Source organism: Ictalurus furcatus, chromosome 2 (assembly GCF_023375685.1).
Source record: "Ictalurus furcatus strain D&B chromosome 2, Billie_1.0, whole genome shotgun sequence".
NCBI classification, from domain to species: domain Eukaryota; kingdom Metazoa; phylum Chordata; class Actinopteri; order Siluriformes; family Ictaluridae; genus Ictalurus; species Ictalurus furcatus.
The window spans coordinates 29425512-29447667 of record NC_071256.1 but is presented as its reverse complement, the minus strand read 5'-3'; the positions used below and the strand labels follow the sequence as shown (position 1 = coordinate 29447667).

At 38.6% G+C, this 22156-nt stretch overlaps 1 protein-coding gene across 6 annotated transcripts; it reads right to left on the bottom strand.

The window, feature by feature from the left end:
- Positions 1 to 1194: 1194 nt before the first annotated feature.
- On the bottom strand, positions 1195 to 22118 carry hoxb3a (homeobox B3a). 6 transcript variants are annotated; one of them, XM_053613312.1, is made up of 4 exons: positions 22032 to 22118; positions 9005 to 9068; positions 2954 to 3551; positions 1195 to 2357 (listed from the first exon to the last, which is right to left on the bottom strand). In XM_053613312.1, exons 3-4 carry the CDS (start codon positions 3441 to 3443, stop codon positions 1597 to 1599), a joined length of 1251 nt encoding a protein of 416 aa, XP_053469287.1. In that variant the 5' UTR covers positions 3444 to 3551; positions 9005 to 9068; positions 22032 to 22118; the 3' UTR covers positions 1195 to 1596. The 6 variants fall into 6 exon arrangements, with proteins under 6 accessions (XP_053469287.1, XP_053469303.1, XP_053469278.1 ...); XM_053613328.1 differs by lacking the exon at positions 22032 to 22118 and adding an exon at positions 13075 to 13944; XM_053613303.1 differs by lacking the exon at positions 22032 to 22118 and adding an exon at positions 13254 to 13944.
- Between the last annotated feature and the right edge of the window lie 38 nt (positions 22119 to 22156).

Sequence of the window (22156 nt, the reverse complement as noted above, 5' to 3'; positions counted from 1 at the left end):
GTGTGTGTGTGTGTGTGTGTGTGTGTGTGAGTGAGTGAGTGAGAGAGAGAGCGAGAGCTCGTGTGTGTGATCACTACACTGAAGAAGTGCAGGACTAGAATGAAAATGATTAACATAATATTTTATTAAAGAATTGTTCAACAGCCAACTCTTAACAAGAAAATCAATTTAACTACAAAGAACAAATGAAGATTTCTTCTTAAAAAAGGAAAAAAAGTTTCGCTATACTGTCTAATTTCCGACTATGCTGGAACGGTTTGAATCCCTTGCCTCGCACCCTGTACAAGTCAAGTCGTTTATGTACAAGGGTAACGTAAACCTAGGTGTCTCTAAAAATACAATAACCAAAATTAGTTACAATGACAAGAACACAATGTCTTTTCCTTATAACAGGTAAATACTAAAAAAGTACACTTTCTCGATATAAATACATGAGGGATAAATAATTAAAAAAAAGTATTTAAACTGGCTATAACAAATAAATATATATTTATGAATGTTCGTTTGAACACATACCGAAAGACGCTGATTGAAGGTCTTTCGCTTCAAAATAAGATTTACTTTTTCCTTACCCATCAAAATGTAAACTCTAAGTGCAACAATGATGCTCAGCCGAGAAAGCATTAGGCGTAAACCGAAACGTCTACACCATTGCTTGGCATCTCGGGCATGCATTTTGTTCATTTATACCCTGTTTCCACGTTAAGTCAATACATGAGAAAATGTCTGCCTTCCTCATTAGTGAAGGCTAATATAAGCAAACTCAATGGAGAGAGAGAGAGAGAGAGAGTGCACTGAGAGGGGGGACAAGGAATGGACGAGGACGAGGGAGGGGCATAACCATTTGAGAAAGGTAGGGGCGACTATGTAGTGACTAAATTCTCTAATGGTCTTTCTTTACCCTGTATCAATTTGAAAGGTATTACCCAATTATAGTCGGTTCATGGGAGGAGGCCCTATGCAGCATAGTGCGAAAACAATATTTATCTTATCAATATGAAAAAAAAGTGTAGATTGAAGTCTTTATTATACGTAATAACGTACACGCTTTTTGTGTTGATGAGTTTTAGGCAGATTAATTAGGGAAAAATGACAGTTTAGCGAATCTGTTAAACAAAAAGAGGTATGTGGAAAAAGGGAAGTGAACAAAAACAATCCAGTGGTTTCCTAACGCCGGTTTCAAGAGTTTGCTTCCACCCTCAAGCAGTTTTTACAGTAAAGAACCCGGCAATAGGCTGACAAAATACACGCATGCCAACGATGGCGTAAAAGGGAGTCACACAAGGTCATACAGAAAAATAATCTATTAATTGGCATACACTATCCACACTTACCCACTATTCATAATCTTTGTTTTTAGTAGGGCTGTCAGAGCTATGCATACAAAACTGATTGTAAGATGTCTTTTGAACAAATGAATGTGCTCACAGGCGAATAAAAGGACAACATCAACACCAACTGCTGTGATTGAAACGGCAAGAAACCACTGGATCATCTTTTTCAACCCCATTGCATCGTCCCCTGTGTTCGTGTTTGCTTGTTTGTTAGTTTGTTTTCTTCTTTTATTTTAATATCTGTTTTATTTTCCCAAACCTGTTACAGATGCGTCAACTTGGGTGCTTCTTGAATTCTACCCTGAGAAGGATGGTGCGCTGACAGATCTGTGTATGTCGGGTGTGTATCGCACGGTCCGTGGTGCTGGTTAGCCGACATCTGTGTGGCACCGTTGTAGTCCATGCTGGCAGATTGGTGGTGTGGCAGGTGGTTGAGGCTGTACATAGAGGGCCCAGTGGCCGGCATGGCATCCACATAGTTCCCTCCTACGTACACGGGGCTACCCTGCATGTTAGGGGTCCCATAGTTGCCACTGCTACCCTGTAGCCCATGTGGGTCATATTCTGGTCCTGTGTTACCATATTTCTGTTGCGAGGGACAACCTTTCATGGAATTTTGATAGGATGATGACATGGCATATGCATTTTGATGAGGCTTGTTGAAAGATGGCGGCGACGGCGCGTCATAGCTGCCCATTGAGTGCATGGAGTTCATAAAACCGGCTGAGGACTGCATTGGAAGGGGTGGGCTTCCGGTTGGGGATGGGCCCCCTGAGGAGGAGCCCATGCCTTTCGACTTTTGATCCTTCTTGTACTTCATGCGGCGGTTTTGGAACCAGATCTTGATCTGCCTTTCGCTAAGGTTGAGAAGATTGGCCATCTCTACGCGTCGAGGCCGACACAGGTACCGATTGAAATGGAACTCCTTCTCAAGTTCCACAAGCTGTGCGCTCGTGTAGGCTGTGCGCGCTCTCTTGGAAGCCGCGGAACCCGGAGGGCTTTTCTCGCCGCCACTGCTCTCCGCTGGGTTGGGAATGAAATAAAACATAATTACTACAAGCGGCAATTGAATGCATCGTTCCCCTTAATAAAACAGGCCACGAAAAATTTTACCCCTTGATACTGGTTGTCAACACTTCATAACTGGCATTTATTAATAGATGCGTGTCCTAACACTGACCGGGTATATGTAAATTGTATTATGACCAAAAGCCCACGGCCAGTCGTACCGTGTGGTAAGCTAGATCATATTTGGTGTTTGTCGTGCAGGGCGACAGGCTTGCCTTGTGAAGATATTACAAGAACTTATGCAGTTACTAGGCCAAAATACATCTTCCGTAATCTGTGCACAATAGGGCCTGAGAAATAACACTAATAATTATCAACATTATAACAATCTTTTTCAGACTATGTAAACATTTTAACATTTATATAACAAAACATTTGCGTAATTATTGATATTTTATTACCCCTTTCTCAGCTCATAGCCCCTCCCCTATGCTAATGCTACTTTAACATAACACCTATATGCTGGTCAACATCTGTCCCAGGCCAGCAGGAGCAGGTGGGGTTGGGAAAAGAGTAATCGTTAAAGGGTAAGGAACGGTTGGCACACACACCATTAGCTGAGCTTGCGCTGGGGGAGCTGTTTTTTTGCTTGGTGTTCTGACGTGATTCTTTCATCCAGGGGAAGATCTGCTTGGTGATGGTGGGGTTCTGGGTGAGTGTGGACGACTTGGTGGAGGATTTGGTGGTACTTCCGCCACCAGCCCCGCCACTGCCGCTACCACCTGGCTGCTGAGGGGCACTAGATCCAGTTGGGTTCACAGGATTTTGAGGAGGAGAAACTTGGGGAGGCTGGTGGTGTTCAGATGGTAGACTGGGACGCATACAGCTGCCATTGAGCTCTTTCGTCTTGGCGTGCTGTGATTGTGTGGGCGCACTGGTGCCTAGCGACTGCAGTGAGCAGGCAGACCTCTGGTAATCGCCATCGAGGTGTGCCGAGCTCGGGAAAGCCGCAGGCTGGGCCTCATAACTGAAGCCATTGGCCCCCTGATACGAATAACCTCCGAATAGTGTCGAGTTGTCGTAGTAGGTGGTTTTCTGCATTTCCAAAATTCGCGTTACCGGCTACCAGGGTCCTGACGACCTTCTGGAAGAACATTGGCACCCGATGTCACGTGACGGTCTTTTTCCAACGGTCTCTTGGAAGCTGACCTGAAAGGTTATAAGAGGCACATAATAAGAGGGGCGCAAGGTAAATCCATCTTACTGCGCTGAAAAGCGCCATGACATGAATAGCGCGTTCCCACAATGCGGCTTGCAGATGCTACGTCGGGCAACGCTGGACTGCAATTTTTCTCTACGTGTCTCGCTTTTGCACACCGTTATCATTGAAAACATTTGTAATAATATAATAATTTGACATATTGTTGCTAATAAAATTATTCTTTCGTTGTTGCTTTTTTCCATAAATGGAGTTTGCAAGTAATAATTATTGTACAATTCATTTCTAAAGTCTGCTGATATATTTTGGTTTTGACTACATAAAAAAGTGATAATTTAATAACGCTCTATTTTATTTTTATTTTTTTTTAATTATGTTCTTACTTCAATAACCAAATAGAGAAGCACACTAATATAATATAATGGTATTATTATTATTATTATTATTATTATTATTATTATTATTACTTTTATATTTGACCTGATAGCCTACTTAATTTTTTGCTTCTTTGTTTGTTTAAGGCTAACCAAGACTAACCAAGGCTTACCAAAAAAGAAGCGTTTTCTTCCTTATAGAAAAGCATACAGGCTCATAAAAGAAGTGGGCTCTACAAAATGTTTAGCAGCAAAGACAAATCAATGAATATGTCTCATGCATAGAGGCCATTTCCAGAGGGCTTTCTCGAATTACACACAAATGTATTTGGTCAACATTAAAACCCTGAAAAACCGGCATTGTGAAGGAGTAGACTCCTTAAACACGGCGTGGAAAGACGTCCCCGGAAGCCCTCTCTAAATATGATTCATGATGCTCGCTGAACCAAAATAGACTAATCTAATCCCGGAAATGGTCAAAGACCTCCTCTCCTGGTGTTGGGGTGGTTGAAAGGACAAGGCGAGTGTATTTTCTCAAACACTTACATGCCCCTGGTATTCATTTATAGTTACTAGTCAAGAGGGAATCTTTTTTTTTTTTTACTGACAATACAGTTGTCCTGCAATTTACCTATGGTTTATGCTAACATTTGATACATGTAATGTAAGCGTCACCTAGCTTAAAATGTAAACAAAACCATTAATAACATTTGAAACCTCACATAGATTTATATTTAATTCCGGATGGTCAGGATAATAAATGACGACTTCTGTAACGTTTGCAAAAGACCAAAGTATAGGCTGTTTACTCAAAAAAAAAAAAATTAGAACAATCATAAGTCCTTATTGTATATTAGCAATGTGCATAGGACAGCCATCGCATATCCTTTAAAAACAGAACATGAACTGTTTACATTCAGTGCAATTGGAAATAATATTGAATTTTTTAATACATGGTCTATAATTTGTTATATACTGTTATTAACCATTTTAATTTAATTTATTTTGCTATTTTGAATTGACTACAAAAAACAGGCCAAAATAGCTTCTTGAAAACGAAAAAACCTAAGAACATGCAGTTGTAGCTGTCTGTAAAACGAATTTAAGTAACCACCGTGGAATTACATAAATTTTCAACGTTGAAATGGTATATATAAAACGAGACAAGATCTGTATGTGTCTGTTTATATAACTGAGAACCTGAACTACAGCTTTTGGACATCAACTCTCAACACGTCACAAATGTAGCTCATTCATCTTCGATGAGGACGGACGGAATCCATGGAATTGTTCAGGGAAGAGAGAGAGAGAGAGAGACAGACAGGGAGAGGGAGGGGAAAAAGTACTAGGCCTGTAGATATCAAATCATATCGTAGTTCCATTTAATGGAACACGTAATGTCCTGGCCGTCTTGTTACGGTAACACAATAACCAACTTTTCTCTAGATTCAACCTTAACACGATTATGGAGTCAAGAGAGGATGTGGTTGGAAGAAAGGGGCTAACCCGTGAAACGTCAACAAAACAACAGGGACAACATCGCTTGGGCGCCCCTTAGCTATCGGACACGGAAATTTCTATACAGAGTATATCGAAATAATACAATAACAGAACAATGTTTCTTTGTATGTAAACCAATAAGCCTATAATGCAGAGCCTCAATATTAGCTTTCTCAGAGCCTACATTGGTGCAGAAAGCGGCCGGGACAAGCGATTTCTATACAAAATAAAACAGTACCACACTGTCATTCGAGACCGTTTGTGGAAATCTCGGAAATTGATGACACTTTCCCATTGTCGCTTAGCTATACAACATTTAATCTCACATAACATTTCTTCCATAATGCATTGAAAACAAACACGTACATTTGCACCAAAGGCAGTGGGTCAATATGCAACCCGGAGTGATTCGCTGATAATGAACAAAATGTAAGCCTGGAAAAATTAATTTGTTAGGCTATGAAACGATCTAAAGGGGTAAAAAGAGGACTGCTGTCTGGAAGCTTAAAGCGTTGTGAACTCTTCTTGAACCGCGTTTGCAGTCGTATGGTCATAAATCACTAGGACACACATACCGCCATTCACAAACTGATAGCCTATTTCAAACCATCTTACCTTAGCCTCTGACGATAGACGTTCGAGCAGGCACCATGTTTTTTTCACATTCGGTCAGTCTGCAATCAAAGAAACAAAAAGCCGAAAGCTCGTCCTCGTTTCGATATTTCAGCCAGTAAGCGAGTGTCATACGGCGGGTATGGCGAGCACGGCTGGCCCGCGCCACAGTGCGGGCGCTCCTGGTTTGATCCCCTCGACTGGCTTAAGAGGGAAGACGGTTTAAGCATGAAAGATCTGAGGTATGCGAGGAGAACGGCAAATGGACAGGCAGCGCTGCTCCTGGCCGCCCTGTCGACTGGTACGCCCTGCTCGCTGATAACAATGGCCTCAGATTTCGCTTCCTTTACCCTCTCTCCTCTCACTCACCGTACAAACCCGAACATCATAATCCGAACGGGGCTCTCGACTCCCCGCCGCCACATTTCCCCGTTGACTTTCGGGTGCTGGCATTTGTGTGTGTTATTTTCTCCCTTTACTCCCCATTTGGTGGGTTATTGTATTGTCATCACAGGCCTCTCCGGCTGTTTGGAAATAACGGGGGTGGCTTTGAATGTGTCAGGCGCGAGCGTTAATCCCCATCAAACAGCGTCACCAGTGAAAAATTATGCTAATTGCAGGCGAGTAGGACAGGAGGACCTACAAGCGGAAATCCACCTCTTTTCATCCCACTTCTCACTAGTTGAGGTGGTAGGCTATGCTCATGTGTAGTTAGGTAATCTCAAAAAAGGACATGAGAAAAAGTCATTTGTTTCCCTTACTTAATCCATTGTTGCATAACAAATGACAAGACCGAGCTTTTGCGGGGCTGGTCTTCTTTTGGACAAAGATTTGGACAGAGTCCGAATTCTGACTGTGTTGTATCATATATTTTCCCACACAACCAACTTGTACAACTTATGCGCAAAATATAAAAACATGCTGGGAGGGGGTCGGAGAACAAGAGAACAGACAGCAGGCGGACTTGTAAGCGAGGGAGGAGTATGAAAACAAAGCATCCAAATAGATGGTAGATTATTTTTTTACGTATTTAACCGCACCAACGAGTCCTGATCACACAATTGTAACTCGGCTAAGGGACACACGTTAAGAATGCACCAGTCCTGTTTGACTCATTTTATACACCCTAAGTGGGACTTGGAAGATTCTTTTAGTAAACCAATAGAAGGAAATATGCAAAAAAAATGATGGCGAAAAGTCGGAGAGCAAAATGGAAACAAAACATGATGCTTTTAAATCTCTCTCTCTCTCTCTCTCTCTCTCTCTCTCTCTCTCTCTCTCTCTTCGTATTTTTATCATTCCGGACACCCCTGTGGATAAGATTTATGACTTCTTCCACTCGCCGACAGCTGTAAACAGTCAATTGTTAAAAGGTGATTTGCAAATAGGTACTTGAATAGAGAACATCAGCAACGATGTGGGAGGAAGGCAGGAGGCAAAAATGTAGGTGTCTGCAACTCTTTTCGTTAACGGCTTTGTTCCCAACTTTGCAACTACCACTAAATGGGTAACAGGGATCCACTCAAAAGATTACTAATTAACTAATACGTGGGCTGAGGATACGAAAGAAAACGTTTTTCTTCATAACACTTTTTTATATAACAAGCATTTCTTAATATATCGTTATACTCGTGTGGACTGTGTGGAATATTTCAGGCCAGCGGTTTTCCCCAGTTACTGGACAGTCTGTTTAAGGGGCTTGGTTTGAGATTTGAGCTTTTTTTTTTGGTGATATATATCGCAGTGAGGAATACTGGAATGCAAAAGCACAAATTAATTGATGTCTTAGATAAACAGGTATAAAAAGGTCTAAACTGCAAAATAAACGAAAACCTTAACACATACTTAGGTTATTTTTAAATGCAGTCTTTTTTATGCAATTGAATATTATATGTATTATATATTATATATTATATGGATATATAATATCCATTTGGAATGTAAATAACGAAATACTGTGTGTGTGTGTGTGTGTGTGTGTGTGTGTATATATATATATATATATATATATATATATATATATATATATATATATATATATATATATATATATATGTGTGTGTGTGTGTGTGTGTGTGTGTGTGTGTGTGTGTGTGTGTGCGCGCGAAGAAAAAGAGTAACCTTGCATGAAATAAAATCCCGTTTTATGGTATTGTAAATTTCCATGTCATTGGAACCCCAGCAAATGGAAAAATAATTACTGAGCTGTGGTTGATATTGCTGTCCTTGTGTGTTTATTTACACGTAAGAAAACAGGCTAAGAATGTTATTGCAACCTGGGGTGACTAACTGTGGCAAGTCTTGATTATTCACTTTTTTGCTACGCGACTATTTGCCTTTTGAATCCTCAAATTCACAAAGTTTACAGGGATATAACTCTCATCGACATTTTAGTTCTAGGGGTTCATATTATATATTTTCAAAGCCTTTTCTTAGTATCAGTGTGATGCAATAAGCAATTATATACACACCAAAATTCCACACCAGAAAAGTAAATGTCTTTGGCCATATGGCCATTGCAGCAGCACTAAGGACATGCACACAAAGGATTTACCTTGATTAATCGTCCTATACAGATCATAAAGATTGAGGGGATTTATTAACAACTTCATTATGAGTGCCTCCATTTAATATCTTAGAAAGCTTGAGTGTATATTGTAAAGGTTGTATGTGGTATTTAAATGATAGCCCACTTTTTGTCTTTTTTGCAATTAAAATAAAAACATTTTAAGACAAAAAATGTACCTAAGTAAAAACAAGCATGATTATTGTTTATTCGTAGTCAGCGTTATTTCAAATCGGTTCATACCGGTTCCAAAATTCAAATCAATAATTCCCATAATAGACTATCAATGCAATGGCTCGGGCTTAAGTAGGAATGTGTTTCCTCAAGCATATAATCGGAAAGATATGAATTACGGTCACATGTTACAGTTTTAAAAAACTGGATCACTTACCGAGATAACGTCTTTCACGTCTAGATTTTATGCAAGGATACAGCTTCCAGATAACTCGAAGGAACTAAAAGAAGACACAAAAACAAAAAAGATGCAATCAAAACGTTCGCCAACATAAAACGTACATACATAGACCTTTGAAGCAATTTGAGAGTTGACCGCCGTTACCCTACCGTTAACTTTAAATTATGTGTGGGTATATTTCGAGGCCATCGCAGACATAAACATACAATCCTTGCTTCAGCAAGGAACCAGATTTTTGACATTTATAATTGCGTTCTTATTTCGTATATCATAATTTCGTTTCAGAATCTGCCCTTAATCATGGAAACAAAACTTTAGATATAGAAGTAGACATAAAAATAAGCATATCTTAATTTAAGGACATTGCATTTACTTCTAATTACATATGTGGGTATGCATATTTGCTTTAAAAATAAAGCTAAAACAAATATGCTCTGGATAATTACAAACAACCAGTCTAGCATGTGTCAATTTGTTCTGTAAGTCAAAAAGACAACAAAAACAGCAACAGCAGAAGCAACAACAACAACAACAACAACAATAATAATAACAACAACAACAACAACAACAATAATAATAATAATAATAATAATAATAATAATAATAATAATAATAATAATAATAGTAATAATAATAATAATACGTAGCATTAGTGCAACTAAACAAATTAATTTTTTTTTTTTAAATACAAAAGCATCAGCCGCTTTTCGGCGACTACAAAACATGAGCCCCACCATTCTCGTCAAAAATCCTCCCTTAAAAGAGTTTCTAATCCAAACGAGAGCCTTAGAGAATCGAAAATGGATATACATTAGGCGAGGGCCTAAGTAGAAATGGAATGAAATGGCCTTCCTTGTCTGCATAGTAGCGCTTATTAAAAGTGGAATAAAAACGTTGGACGCTCCCGTTCGCCGGCTCCTGACAGCTACCCCAAACACATAAATCAAAACGAGGATTCCCCCGACCTCCCCGACTCTGCGGCCTATAGCGCTATAAAGTTATTTATTGCATCCCCGCACTCACGCACGCCGTTGGCTCCCGTCCATCCCCGGCGCCCTTTCAAACACTAAACGGGCAGTTTTGGGTGGTTTTTGTCCCTGCTAGCACGCCAACAACTCGCAGTCTTGCTGGACTAACCTAAAGTTACCTAGAAAGTGAAGGGTGATCCTTCCCCCGCAAGCACGAACGCTGCTGCGCTCAGAACAAAGGGAGGAGGCAGCTTCCAGCCAGAAGAGCTGATGAGCCAATTTTTAGTGGGGGAATTGGCCAGGAAAGAAGCAAGACATCAACGATATTTTACTCGAAACAGAACCAGACTCAAATCTACAGAATGAAAGACTCCAGAAGGTTTCGATTATTGAGAAGGGCATCGAAAAAAAGGACGGTAACAACTGCGGGGCTTGCCTCGGTTCATTTCTGCAGGCTTTGCAACAAAGGACTCCTGCATAATTTATCAAAATGCATATTAAGTGGATGACCGGGCTTTTGGGAGCTGAGGTCTCTTTACCAGACACAGATTTTCAATAAAAGCAATGCTTTTCTCAAATCCCATATTACAGACATAGCACACTCTCAGAGCAGCTCACACAGTAAACATTTAAACGTCCAACTTTATTGGCAATCTCTCTCTCTCTCTCTCTCTCTCTCTCTCTCTCTCTCTCTCTCTCTCTCTCTCTCATATGACATTAGCTTACCCAAACTTGCCTACAACATACTTAAATGTAGAGCAAAGCTGAAAAAATGTATAATCTATGTACTCTAGAGTCCATTTGTCTAATTCGTTTAACCAAACGTGACAACTTTGGTTTAAGCTGAAAAAATGCTCGCTATATATCTTCTTTTCCTTTGCATTCTGACGGATGACACGGAGCTTTCAACACGCCAAACTTGGAGGCGTCCGATCTTAAACGTTAATGGAGGTTTCGGCAAGTGCTGGGAGAGTGAGTGAGCAGTGGGCTTGGTTTCTTACACCCACGTTCATAGCCTCATATAGTATACATGCCCGAATTATAATTAACTGTCATTCGAGCACTGCCTTCCCAAAATGCTCAGTTCGATCCCTACGGAACTTCAAGAAACGTAAGCTATAAGCATGAGTATTCGTTACATGTGCTGTGTCGATTTACTTATTTTTTACTTGTGCTATATAGCATACTTTTTCATAGAGAAATTTCACTTTCTCTTATTACATGAACTTGATTTTGATGTTCCCTGCATCTGCATATATATATATATATATATATATATATATATATATATATATATATATATATATATATATATATATATATGTTACGAATATAATTACTATAGAGATGGCCTATGATAACCTCGTTTACAAGTGCTTTACTTAGTTTGCGGTACCACTAAAATCCATGGCTTTTTTGTAGAATAAGTTAATTTTTAAAGACCAACAAGACTCAGGATGGGTAATATTTAACTTGGTCTCAATAGAAAAGCACAAAGAGGACGATTGGAGGAATCTGGGTCAACGTAGTCTCATGGCCTCTGGACTTGAAAAGTGCCACTTCCACGAAATATGACAAACGACTCAGGAGGCCTCGACTTCATGTGCTAGTTGTTGTATTGACACCTCGCCTTTCTACAATACAACCTTAGATTATAGTGAGTAAAATAACGTCAGTGTTTAAGGCACTGAAATGAATTTGCCCATGTTAAATAAACTCAGCTATATATTTGAATAAACAAGCATGTGGTAGCTACTGAATGAGCATTAAGGTTGTGTGCCACTGCAAACAAAAACTGCTTCCCGTAAGTAGTCACCAAAATTGTGTGTGTGTTTGGGGCAGGGGGGGATAAGTATATTTGCTACTACTTCTTTGCTACATCAAGTATAAATATATGACATTACGGAATATGACAGATATTCCACTCTAGTTATCCTAACATTCTCTCTGTTTCTGGTGGCCTGTCCGTGATTAAAATCAATTAAATCACAGGGAAACACAGCTTTGTGGATTTTACTGAACACGTTATTTACAGTGCATAAAGTGTTAGATCACAGTATAATTTTAATGTCTCGCTACCTACTGTTATTAGCAAAACAGTGCGTGGCATTTGGTGTAAGGATCTCAGAATGTTTAGCATGTTTTCCACAGAATGACGTTTATAACGGGGGAAAAGATTAGCACGTCAATCAAAATATAAGTTGAACGTGTGCATACGAGGCATACGACTTTAAACCGTAAGACATTCGATGTTCTCATTTCATGAATCTAATTAGTACCGAACTAAATGAGTACCTTCCACAGTTAAAGTAAGTTAAGTAAGCCTAGCTGACAAGTTGACTTTGACTGGAGTAAAACGTCATAATGTAGCAGATACCTGAAGAAATATGTTCTGCACGTTAAAGAACAAAAATGTTACACATTTTTAATAAAATTGTTGTATCACATTCCTTGTAGTCAGTTGTACGAAGGAGCAACATGTGTCCGCGAATTTGAGAGGGATACTGTCGTATCCTCAGAAATAACGGTAAGATATTATGGACAACTGTGAAAGCATAAAATACACAGACTTAAAATCCTATTAATAAACACCTGATGTGAAGACAAGTCAAAGACATTTAGTTTTATTTCTTCATAAAACCCACGTTCACATACGCAAGGTATGGGAAAACTAAATGGAGACCTTAAGTTTCAATATATTAATCCACCTAGAGGCCACATTTCAATTATTAGCTATCGCTTTGTTAAGTCAGACTGCTGTAAATTTCAGGGAGGCCAGTTATTTCACACATAGCAATATAAAATCCTAATTAAACAAGAGAACAAATAGTGATCATAAGGTGTGCATTTTGGGATTCCTGTAGCAGAAATAAGGGGTGGGGGGCATGAATCTAAACTGGGATCTGCTTGACTAAGCAATCTTTTTTTCGGGTCATAAATCACTAACGCATGCCTCTTCTTCCAAACTTTTATAAGGTGGTGTAAAGTGTAAAGAAACTTATTTGAAAGGCTAGATACAAGTACGGGTAAAAAGACGCTAAGAGCACGGAAAGGCAACCTTAAGCTTTGCTCAGTTACCTATTTGAAGGCATCTATCGTCAGCCGTTTGAAAACAAAAGGTTTTCGAGCCTGGGCACACCCAGGGATGGCTCCAGCCTGAGACACACAACGGATAATTAATGACTTGTCGGCAGAGGAGCTCAGGACACTAGGAAGAATCCAGGCATGTGGTGTCAGTTGGAGCTTGCAAACCTTACCTGACTTCCAGCATTCCTCCAGTCTCTTCAACGAAAATTGCCCTGGCTTTGGAATATTTGTTCAAGACGCCCATGGAACAGATGAACAAGCCACGGAGTGTATTTTTCCGCAACAGTTTCTGAGGGTTTAGGACGGCGCGAACGAAAGCTTAGCCTTCTTGTTGTACTAAAAGTCATACGAATTATTTAAGAAGTATTTTACAAAGTATATAAATTCGACAGTTGGTATAGTGGAAAAAATCGAGCGTCTTTTGCCAGAGATGTTGCTAAAACGTGCAAGCTACTTAGACGTCCTAAGATGAATGATCTTTAGTGCACCAGTTTTTTCACTATCTGCAGAATTCCGGACTCCAGATCTCGGCGTGTGTTTCGTCAGAGACAGCAGTAACCAGCAGGCGAAAGATTCCACCTCTACCGTCTAGCTGCCTTTCTGCTTCTCGCTGCCTGCGCAAGCAGCGTGGATTGACACGGTGAACTAGTGAACCAGTGGATTGACAGAACACACAGGGTGGAGAAGACATCCTCTGCCCAATAGGGAACTGCACTGCTCCTGGGCCAACACATGGGACATATGGTCATTGCAACCTGGGGGCTTCAGCATGGCGAGCACAACTAGTCTCTTTCGGATAGCCGGTAGATTTTCTGAAAACAACAGACATTGTCTGATGGAAGCCGAGTACTAACTGCATGCTAAGAAATAGGACAAAGGTCTTTTTTCATAGATATGTTAATATCTGACAAACACTGGGTTGCGTACTGCGTTCTGTAAGTCTTAAAATTTAGCATTTTGCAAATTTAAACAAATTATATGTTAAAAATTCGGAAGGTAAGCAAATGTACTTGGCCTTGCTCCTTGAATGCGTTGAGTGCTGGGTCGTACAATACTCGAGATAAGAAAAAAAAACACCCACGCGAAATCTCTCTCTCTCTCTCTCTCTCTCTCTCTCATTCACTCTCTCTCTCTCTCTCTCTCTCTCTCTCTCTCTCTCTCTCTCTCTCACACACACACACACACACACACACACACGAATAATTGAAAGTGAGAAAAGAGACAAAGAGAAAAGCTCACCTATCTCCCCTTAAAAGTGTGAGGATAGTAAACGTGCTATTTTGAGATGCCACAAGAAACGGTCTATTCCTCCGAACATTCCAGGTAATGTTTTCTTAGCTCGCTGACCCCGATCAAGGACTTAGTAAAAACCCTCCGCACTGGTTCTGAAAATCTTTTCTTTCATTTCTTCACTTCATGCAATTTCGTTTTTTAACTGCTATTCTGTGCAGAACTTTATGAATTGGCGCAAGATTTGATAATAATTTATTTATAAACGTGCTGAGGGAAACACCTGGAACACCTCAAATGAGTCAGTGCTCAGAAAGTTTTATCGTATAAGGTTTGCCACACAGTTAACAAAGTGTCGCTTCTTTCCAAGCACAAATCCTATTTTAAAAACAAACTATAATTGACCATTACCACTAAGCTAATAAATGCCTCATATAAAAGCACACGTAAGTCAAGTAAAAGCGTCTCTGTTCCGCAGAATGTTTGTGTGGTGTTTGTAAATATTTTTCTTTAGATTAATTTGGACAAAGATCACTTGCGGAAAAATACATAGAACTGCAGTTTCTCTGGTGTCTATTTAGTAATATATTTTGATATTGTCACATTTTGGTCTGCCATTTTTGACACGCATTTGGCTATATGGATGATAGTTGTTTTTGTTTTAATACTAATAAATAACTTTAGGTTAAAAAATATATTATGCCTTCCTATCTGATTTTATCTGAATCTGAGCCGAAATATGGCGAATTTGTATATATGCATATACATTTATACACAGAGTAGCCAAATGCTTTCGTCTACGTTTAGGTTTTACAGCCATAATTCTTGAGTCGTTGCTTACTTTTCTGCTTTTTTTTTAACCTTTGAAAAAAAAAAGGTTTGTCCGTCATCAAAAACCATAGTAACAACAACAATACTACTACTACTATTATTATTAATAATAATAATAATAATAATAATAATAATAATAATAATAATAATGTATCGTAAATTTATAGTAAGAGCACGTTTAAATGATTGCACGTTTGCATGAATATAACTGCTCCTTATTAGTTAACGTAATTTTGAATACCTAACCAATCGCCTGTTACAAAGGACATATCAGATACGAGATATGCGCTTCTTGAACTCCTGAAAGAAAGGTGTCCGAAGGACCCCATAAGTATCCTCAATAATGAGCTTGGGATATACTTTTTGACACTCGGCCCGGCAACAAGAAATGCTTCTGGTATTATATATTTGAAAGTGTTCATCCTATGCAACTGCATTCATTAATATTTGTTAACAGCCACATACTCTTCTAATTTTGCTACAAAAAGGTTTCTACGACCAAGATGAAGTGGCGAAACAAATAGACAACAATAACAATTAGAGGAGTATTGCTACTCTGCTTTTAGTAAGAATAATTTAAAATATATAATAATAATGATAATAATAATAATAATAATAATAATAATAATAATAATGTTAGAGAATTCTTATTTTTATTGTTGTTATTGTTATTATTATTATTATTATTATTATTATTATTATTATTATTATTATTATTATTGTCATCATCATCATCATCATCATCATCATCAACGCGTTCGAAATATGCATGATGTCCTACAATGTCCTAACCATGGTTTATTCCCAACAAAGCTCTGACCCTGGCCAGGATAAGGTGATTATTGAAGACAAATGAATAAATTAATTATTATTAAATCGGTTGTTAGACTGTTAACAACAGTATGTATTTATGATACTCCAATGTGCATTGTGTTGTACAAACGTGTGAAGTTTGGATTATAGCATATGATCATTAATAAAAAATTTTAAAAATGATTTGTTTTTAAAATAAAATGACCCATTTTGTTTGAAACCCTGCGCCTCAGTACGCACGTGCACCTCACAATTATTTCACTCTCAACGAAAATGTACACGTCATGTTATGGGTAGTGCAAACAAACCTCCTCATTTGTGTAGGCTAGCTACAGACCTACTCTATTTCTTTCAGCATGATAACCACTATGGAAGACACTATTCTTTCCTCTTCTGATTACTCACACAACGGTGACTAAAACACGTCCCAGTGTCGTCTTTTTATGCCGTAATGGAAGCGGAATTATATATATATATATATATATATATATATATATATATATATATATATATATATATATATATATATATATAATTTAAAAATATATTAAGCTAGTTTGTGAGTTACCTTAAGATCATCCAAATCTGTGGCCTGGCTGTTTTTCCCATCAGAGCGTTACTAGTCACCTTTTCTAAGTTTGAATCCAAGTCAAGTTTTTTAATGTTCTGGCAAAAAACGGCTGAAGCCCAACTGTAAGACCCCTGGCTATAAATTTACAGGCGGTCGCGATGGCTTTTATGAGATTTACATACCTACGAGGTGGTTCCCGCACTCCCAAATTTAAACACATCTTCCCTTAATTGGTAAGCTCATATGCAATAACTCAAGACCTAGAGCTACTTAACTTTCATATTAACCCTGATCCATTGCCGTATCTCGCCCGCCATAATCACCTAGCATACAAAGCGATACGGGCAAAGCTACAACTACACACTACCGTTTGAAAACGAAAAAGCTAGTGAGCTAAACGAGAATCCTTGAATTTTGTTTTCACTTCCGTGTATCACCGCTCGCCCATCATATTCCAAGAGAGATGATTTATTACGAAGACTGCCATAAACAACGCAACTCTCTCACAAATACACAATGGCAGCTCCGCTGCCGCTGACACACACCTCACTATAAATCAAGCAAAGTAGCTGGCTGAAAATATGGGCGAGGGAGAGGGAGAGAGAGGGAGAGAGAGGGAGAGAGGGACATGCAGATCTAATGAAAAGGTTATGGTGATAGTAAACCAAAGAACAACAAGCCATAAAAACATATATATATATATATATATATATATATATATATATATATATATATATATATATACATATATATATACATATATATATATATATATATATATATATATATATATATATATATATATATATATATATATATATAGGCTACTTTGATATGAATTGTGTATAGTGCGATGCAGTGACATTTTGTTGTCAGTAAAATTCGAACGATGGAATGGGCTTCTGAGACATGCAGGATGACAAGTAATGATGAGGATGAGTATTTCTGGATGATATTTACCACAAGACCAAAAATCAAATAAATGCAGGGAGATGGGCAAGCCTGGAAGAATGGCGGCGGTGGTAGTCGCGTGGTTCCCCGATTTATGGTATACTCACAAGCTCCAGACGATGAGATGCTCCCCGTCCAAATTTGTTTTATTGCAGCCTCCGTGAGGGTCTCTCTTCGTTTTTTTTCGCTCTGCTATAGGGCTTGTTTTTAAAAGGGCAGTTGAATTTCACGTCAGACACTAGGAGACCATGTCTGCGATATTCCTGAGGAATACATATCTATTCTGCAACCACTGCATTAATTATTTAATGAATCACGTGACCAGGAGGGGGGATGGGGTACCTCGGCTTGCACGCTTGCGGGACCACTATGACCCAACACTCCACAGCTATACACTAAGTTGCTTTTGTTTCTGGCACAGAAAAAATAAACGTTATATACACATTTCTTAAGTTTCAAAGATTAGACGGTAAGTAAATGTGATATATTAAATAGTGAGACAGACGGATGTAATGTGAAACCTGAAATTATAATCGGCTTTCGTCTTTGACTTGTGTGTTTATCACGATGCATTTCTACAGCGTTTTTGGTTTCTAGGTTTTTAATTCTTCCTAACAATACTAAAGATATTTTAGATTTTCTCACGATTTATCATTATAATGTGTGCATTTTGTTAACCTTTAACTTGTAAAAATATAAAGTCCTCCATTTTACTGTTGCCAGAATAATATGTCTATAGAGAAACTATATTCTGCACATACATTAAAATTATAAAATATATAAAATCTTAGATTTGTCTCCCAAGAAAATATTCATTGTAACAAGCCCTCTGACGAATGACTGCTGGAATTACAACTGATATCACATTCACAGTTTTCACCACTACGACCATGCCAGAAAATTTAAGACAGCAATCAACTATTATGTGATAATTGATATAGAAACGAGTTTAGAATACAAATCTATGTGTCGGTGGGTAAATTTGTGGTTTGCAAGTACATATTTAATATCCAATTTAATTTTAAAGACTCGTATTTTGGCTATAACATTCATGCGAATTAAAGACAGGTAGCATGCATCAAAGAGGCGCTGCCTTCAGCGCTAGGAAATAATGGCACTGATTCTCCTTAGAGCTACACCGAAACAATAGCCATGAGGTTTAGTCATTCTGAGACTATTGAAGGTCAAACAATAGCAATAATTGCTGTGTGCATCGAAATGTCTACCATCATACCACTTACACTTTTCCTTTCACAACAAGAGCAGTCAAAACAGCTCGGAGCATTGATAAAAGAAATGCAAAGTGCGGAACATGCGTCGTCTACTCCTTTAAGGGGAAAGTTAGCTATCTCACACTCAATTAGCTAATACAATTTGATAAGAAATGCAAATCCAACAAGAATGTGTTATGTGTACCTAAAACCGTGGTGCAGATTGCGTTGGAACATTTGTTAGAAATATGTGAGCAAAAAGCTTAAGATACGCGAATGCCAAAATGTGTAACGTAAATAGTACTGTTTATTAATTATAGTACACCGAAGGTAGCAGTCGTGCCTCAAATAATCTAAAGAAGTAGCTGTATGACTCAAAACAATAGCACCGAAATGTGTGCGATTTTGTGGATTCTTTTTTATTTTTTAAGGAACGAAAACACAAGTATATTGTTCTAATACGCTAACCGAAAGAGATTTTATTGTAATACTTTTTAGGACACAGTAAATGAGGAAAATAATTAATATACAAATAAATATCGAGTTAATTCACATCAAACGGACTTGTCTATCCAAATAGACGTGGAAAATATAAAATTACCTTAATTTATGACTAGGTAAGACATGCCAAGAAGTCATAATCTTATTATTATTATTATTATTATTATTATTATTATTATTATTATTATTATTATGCAGATATTTTTTTTTTGTTTAAATTGAAGCTGAACTGTTCGTATATAAACAGAATATGTCTACAAAGGTTAGGTTTATACAGAGGAGATTGATTTACGGCGCAGCGCAACCCTTCTTTTATTGTATACCGTAAATCTGTCAACCCTAGTGGAACGCCTTTCTGCGCGCAACACCGCGGGATAGCAACGCGTCAAGGCGAAAATCTTTAGTTATTTAACATTTGTTTTAGCAAAACGGGTTCAAATTTTATTTTAAGGTCAAGTAAATTTGTTTTAACGAACAGGTTCATTGTATAATACAGACCACGACAAGTAGCATTGATAAGCGCAATGAGTTAAGGTCAGGCTCCGAGTATGATTTTCCCTTTATTAATTATTATTATTATTATTATTATTATTATTATTATTATTATTATTATTATTATTTTAACATACTAATTGTTAGATTAAGTAGCCTGCACTCAAATTTGGTTATTAGACAAAACAATTTTAGTACCATTTTATAACTAATTATACATATTACTATCTTTACATTCAATCTGTTGCTATGTTTTCAGAAACTTTGCATTAAATGTAAAAGTTCCTCGAAATCCCGAATATTCCTCTTCAGTACACTCATTACTCTTGGCTGTCCGTAGCCATAATGGTATCTCTATCATAGCAACCATTGAGTTAGTTAAATATTAATATCAAAAGAAGAGCACCCAGTTGGGAAGATATGAGGTTAAAGGAAAGTAATTGAGTATTGAACGGTGACTCTCAAAATAAAAGAATATACAGAGTTTCTAAATAGTTCTAGTAAGCTATGTTCATAGAGGATGTATGTTATAGTCATATTGCTGCTATCTGATTGTTAACAATAGCGATTTGCCTTTCTTAATGTGTCCACACACACACACACACACACACACACACACACACACACACACACAAAGAGAGAGAGAGAGAGAGAGAGGACACAAAGCTGGCGCGCGCGGGCTATATATCTCTGTGACTACGCAGTGCTGACCTCCGCTCTGCGGCTTTTCAGAATAATAATTCAGCAATGCGCGAAGGCTATTTGTTTCGCAATTAGTGGCGTGAGTTAAAGCAGGCACCACACCACCACAACAGTGCTACAGGGCCAAGTGGCTCAACCTTCTAACAAATCTTGAAGGGCTTTACGCATGGGAGTGTAGACCAATTTCAGAAGAACCAGAGGGAGGGGTATGGATGATACAATATAAAGAGTTGACACTCGAATAAGCCGTTATATTTTGGTGGCAAACGGTCGTCTTGATTTCGATCACACATAAACTATTTCCTAAATGCACGGCTTCACTCAGGAGCTGGTGATGTAGTTGAGTGTGTGCTGCAAAGCATGATATATGTGGTGAACGTGTAGTCTAAGGGGTTTGAAACCTGAAACAAGAAAGACGCGTGGAAGAAAAGGTCTTGGCAAGGCCGCGACTCCTGTTGTTTTAAGGGCCCCGTTGGTTTACACGACTGTCTGAGGAAAGAGATAGCATATTGCCCTCAGGTTACAGTGCCCCGACCGAGCTGTTATGACAAACTCGCCCCGGGCCTTTGCTGGCCATGGAACACAGAGCGTAGTCCAGCCTGTGTCGGGTCAAGGGTTTCAAAGGGTCAGTCTGTGTCTTCGCAACAGACCTAATCGGTCAGAAAAACGTGTCCCTTGTTTGAACCCATAGCAGACATTCTGTCCAAGAATTGATTTTTTCCCCCTCATCACTTATCGCGATACGAATTCCTATATTTTTACAATTTGTTTCTGTTGACCACGCTTCATGCCACGCAGGTCCACAGGGGGTGTAAATGCCAATCGGCCAATCTGCCGATCTTTTTCAATATATGGTAGCGATTGATTCGCAGGGGTTAAATGGCGGCGAGTGCGTTATCAGATGCAGTCGTGCTCATCTAAGCACACAACGACAAGCAAAAGCATTGAAGCAATTTGCTACATGCCGTTTATTTTAGGCAAATTGTTTCTGCTTTCGAAACATTCTCCACCGTCCTTTTAATTCTTTTCTGGCCAATAGAGCATTGAACAATTCATTATAGAAGCCGGCCGTTTTTGCACCTGTGTGCCACCCAAGTGATTTGAAAGAGCAGAACTGCAACGTAGTGCAAAAAAGCAATATGACTTGCAAAAGAAATAAACAGCCATAAAGCAGACCTTGTGCGAGCACGCATAGAATAACCAGCAAATTACCAACTTCGTTTGAAACAAAGAAAGCAAATGTGGAGCAAATCGGAATGTCCAATATATGGCAATCGTTTAACCCACATGCATATTTGAATTCTTGAATATTAACCCACACTTTACCTCCACCCCCAACTACCCCCATCTCTCCTCTGTCTCTTCTGTCTCGAAACAAATCTCACCCTTTCACCCTTTCGGAGACAGTAACATAAAGACAATTCTTGGTCTCATTACAGAGGCGTTGGGACAAAAACATTTGGACCATCTTTCAGTGAAACATAAAAACAAAACGTAACCACCAAGTCACAACGGACGCTTCCCACAAGTCACGTTTTCTATCAAAGCGGCCAAGAACGACACTACAACATTTGTGCCGATGCAATCCGACTGTGAGGACAGGGACATAAGGCAATAAAACATGCAAACGAAATAAAGCCATTTACCGTAATTGCTGACATCTCTTGTCCGGTGAAGATTTTCACTTGTGCAATCATTTCTTGAATAATCTTGTTCATGGGATATTCTTTGCCAAAAAAAAGTTTTCTTGTGGCATGACTTGGTAAATAGG

Bases quoted from the DNA above. Each gene is read 5' to 3' on its own strand.
- hoxb3a (XM_053613312.1), bottom strand. From the start codon at position 3,443: ATGCAGAAAACCACCTACTACGACAACTCGACACTATTCGGAGGTTAT. The intron at 2,358-2,953 runs GTGTGTGTGCCA...TTCCCAACCCAG, and splicing joins CAGCGCAAGCTCAGCTAATG to CGGAGAGCAGTGGCGGCGAG.